Consider the following 4,057-nt stretch of genomic DNA (forward strand, 5'->3'; position numbering starts at 1 on the left):
CAATTTTTAATATTGTTTTTTTTCTTAGAAAATATGTTGTAGAAGCCTACAATTTTCACAGTTATTAGAATAAAATTAGTAAGCAGTTTATTTTTTTGAAATGAAATTGTTTATCACCTTCTTGCTCTTCATGTTATCGCCACTTGTTCAAATGAAGTTTGGTATTTTATAAACCATTGGTAAGATTCATATTTATTACTATTTATGTAGAAACACCACATTTCACTATAAAACATAATTGAAATTAAAACTTTAAAATTCTAAATGTAATATAATGTATATCTGTGCTTTTTACGATACAAGGAAATTATGTACTACAAACCAACCCTAGTTATTCTCAAATTCAATACAGTACAAGAAAATACTAAAATTCTCAAATTTAAAAATATAAACTCTAATCGTAGCTAAATGATTAAATTATACTAAATGAAATATTCATCGATCTGAACAAACTACATTGAGATTGACAAAATAGATAGAATTTCGATTTGATTTCCTTATGAGTTTTTATTATTATTTCCATTAAGTAATATGTGTCTGAAGTTTCAATAAAAAATTCTTAAAACTTAATAAATTAGGTTTTTTTCAGAGAAATTCATCAAAAATATTCGACTAACATTGTATTCATTTTTTGGTAGAATTTGGTTTGGTCGAAAATTGTTCGGATTGGTACAAAAAATATAATGTCATCAGTTTGGAACTGTTCTATCCAGTTATCAATTTTATTCTCATAATTTACATAATACATACATATCTAAAACCGAAGTCACTAATTGAAATTCATAAACCAATTAATAATCGCTTATTCGTAACCTCTATCTGGTTTTAAAATGAACTTGGAATATTCTTTTATCGAAAATATCGGGAGAGCTTTTTCTCTCGAAAATATTTTCTTTTGTTGTAATTTAAAACTGTAAAATATTTGAAGCCAGCATGTAAGAATCAAAAAAAGCGTAATATTCAGGTTGTTTTCGATGAGGAATGCATTAAATGGCTTGCTCCAAGTAGATCATTTCCAGCGCATGTTCTTGAACCCAAATTATTTGTTAAAATAAAAGTATTATAAAAGTATTTTTAATTATTCACGTATTACAAATCTGTTGCAACTCAAAATGCAACTCATAAATCTCGAAGAATTTATATATTGTTCTTTTGTATCCAAGTGCGCAAAACCAAAATTAGAATATAAAAGTTCATAAAATCCACTTCTTTCCATGTTTTTTTAAATTAAGAATTTTTCATGTTTTAACAGCATGCAAATCAAAAAATTTGATTTAGTTGTGACAAAATCCCTAAATTGATTAAATTTTATGTAATATGAAATTTTTACAAGTCTTTTTGAAAAAAACTTTTATTGCATTTCAAACGTAAATATTCAAATAAAAATTTTCATTAGAAAAAAAAATTTTCTTTTGTTTTATAATTCTTTTTATTAATTTAAATATTACAAAATATAAACATGCATTCTTTAAGAGAAATACCCATTAAAAACACATTCCCCCCTATACCTATGCAAAATGTAAAAGCATAATAAAAATTTTACATTTTGTGACTATGTTACAGGATGTCATACATCTTACATATTTAATATTTTAAAATAAACAAAAATACGTACATACAAGAATATATACATATTATGTAGTTATTATACATGTAATCTTTATATCACAATTGTCCTCTTGAGAGAAGGAATTTCTTTGCTAACTCCCATCATTTAAAACTTGAGTCTAAAATACATACATATAATTTTAACTACATATAATTTTAATTACAAAAAACTCTAATAATTCTGGTTTTTTTTCTAAAAATATAAAATATTTTTGGAAGTACCTACACAAATGTTTCCTAACTTGAAATAATAAAAAATAATAAATGTATGTAAATTTATTTTTTACGTAAGCACTTTAATTAATTTAAGTTGTGATCCAATTTTTAATAAAACAAAATAAATAAAAGTGACGTCAACTAAATAATTTTACTGCAAAGAAATTGACTTGATGATTTTGATTAGTTCTTGGATTGATTAGAACTTAGATAGTGTAGCAACTATCGAAAAAATTTATATGATCTTCACAAAATTTTTCAATTCGTACTTGTTATCGGAATTGTTGAAAGAGACTTAATTAGTTTTAATACGCCAGTCAGTTAAACTAAGCGAATTAATTTAAACCACAAAAAAGTTTATTTTTAAAAATATTTTAGAAAAAAAATTAGATAACTAAAAATTAAATTACAACATAAAAATCTGTATGACTAATTAAAGTAAATTTTATAATTCAGGTATATAATATCCTTTGTCCAAATTTCTAGAATTAAAAATTTTGTCGATCCAAAGTCGCAAAAATCCAACATTGGCATACACTCCAGGATTCGTATCTCCGCAACCAATTCCCCATGAAACGATGCCAGCTTGATAAAATCGATCTTTCGAATCAGGAATGGGACAAGTTAATGGACCACCACCATCACCTCTGCATGTATCTTTTCCTAATTCACCACCAGCACATAAAAATGATTCATGAAGTCTAAAGAATTTACCTAGTCGTGTTCTTCTCAATTGTCTTTGACATGTTGTAAACGGAATAATTGGTAATTCAATTTTCTTTAATATAACTTGATATTTTCCCTCTTGGCCGAATGCATCTTTGCCCCATCCAGTAGCAAAACATCTACTGAAATCAAAATTCATATGTGGCAATGGCAAACATACCGTATTTACATGCGGTTTTAATGTGAATGGAACTAATGTGAATAAAAGTGCAATATTATTATGCAAACCACCTCTGGAAAAATGTTCATGTATTACAATTTCATTAATTTCGCGATCTTGCTCTTCAAATAATTCATCTTTAGTTTGCGTATCCCATTCTCCTGCACGTGTTAGTAAATCTTTTGGTTCATTTCTAACAACACAATGGGCAGCGGTTAGAATTACTGATGGATGTATTAATGATCCACCACATTGATAAATATTCAAAATTTTATTATTAATTTTTTCTTGTTTTAATACGGCAATCATCCAAGGAAATTCTGCATATTCTGTTTCACCATTTTTATTTCCGGTTATTTTGAATAGTAACCCTTCGGTATTCATATAACCACAACCTTGTTTAAATGGAATTGTTTCTTCCAATTTTAAAGTATCACCATTTTCTTCATCAATTGAACAGCATTGCTCCAAATAATCTAAGCAAGGTTTATTCCCATCAAATCTTACATCAATTAAATTTGTACCATCAGTGTTAATGCTACCAGTTTTATTATTGCATAAATAAAATGGAACACAAAATTTATTGTCTCCACAAGATTTATAATGTGGTTTAGTATCAACAGGATGATCGACACTGTTTGTTGCTACTTCAACTTTCAATACCTTACAAATAGAAAATTGTTGCTTTAAAATAAGAAGTACGATTATTAAAATTGTGCTCTTAAAAATCATCTTGAAAAATTAAATGTTTTTACTTCAATTTATATTTTGAAACTGTATAAAACAAATTCAAATTTCAGTCTATTTATACAAAAATTGAAAATATTCAGGTAAGAAAAAGTCTTAATTATAAATTTAACACTTAAGCTGACTAAGCGTTTCAATATTTGCTAAGAGGATAACATGATTTCTTTTTACCTGACTTTGGCTACCTGCGACAGTTAAATAAATTAATCTGACCAACATTTTAACACCACAAAGAGTAAGTGACAATTTTTTGAAACTTTTATGGCCTGGTGTGTACAATTTAGTACTTTATGTCACAAGTGTAAATTTACGTCACAGGTTTAGAAGAAAGTAATGCCTGTTTAACTTACACTTTACAGTTCTACTCTAAATTTTTATTTTATTGAATATGTGCAACCGAAATGAACTGTTAATGAGAGAAATGAACTATTGTACCAATATCCACATGAATAATTAAGTATTTAATAAATTTTAAATAAAAACAATGCCTCATCTCATGTTATTCAAAACATATTTTACAAAATAACATATTTGCAATAGTTTATGTAATATTAAGTTTCTATACATACCGTTTTTTACATAACATCATGAAATTCCAAA

The 4,057-nt window shown here is 26.3% G+C and overlaps 1 protein-coding gene across 1 annotated transcript; it reads right to left on the reverse strand.

The window, feature by feature from the left end:
- Window positions 1-2,269: 2,269 nt before the first annotated feature.
- Window positions 2,270-3,676, reverse strand: LOC129618963 (phenoloxidase-activating factor 2-like). The gene is made up of 2 exons (XM_055534002.1): window positions 3,629-3,676; window positions 2,270-3,394 (listed from the first exon to the last, which is right to left on the reverse strand). The coding sequence occupies exons 1-2, from the start codon at window positions 3,674-3,676 to the stop codon at window positions 2,270-2,272; spliced, it is 1,173 nt and encodes a 390-aa protein (XP_055389977.1).
- Between the last annotated feature and the right edge of the window lie 381 nt (window positions 3,677-4,057).

The sequence above is a fragment of the Condylostylus longicornis genome, unplaced genomic scaffold (genome assembly GCF_029603195.1).
Source record: "Condylostylus longicornis isolate FDR11 unplaced genomic scaffold, ASM2960319v2 ptg000010l, whole genome shotgun sequence".
NCBI lineage: Eukaryota > Metazoa > Arthropoda > Insecta > Diptera > Dolichopodidae > Condylostylus > Condylostylus longicornis.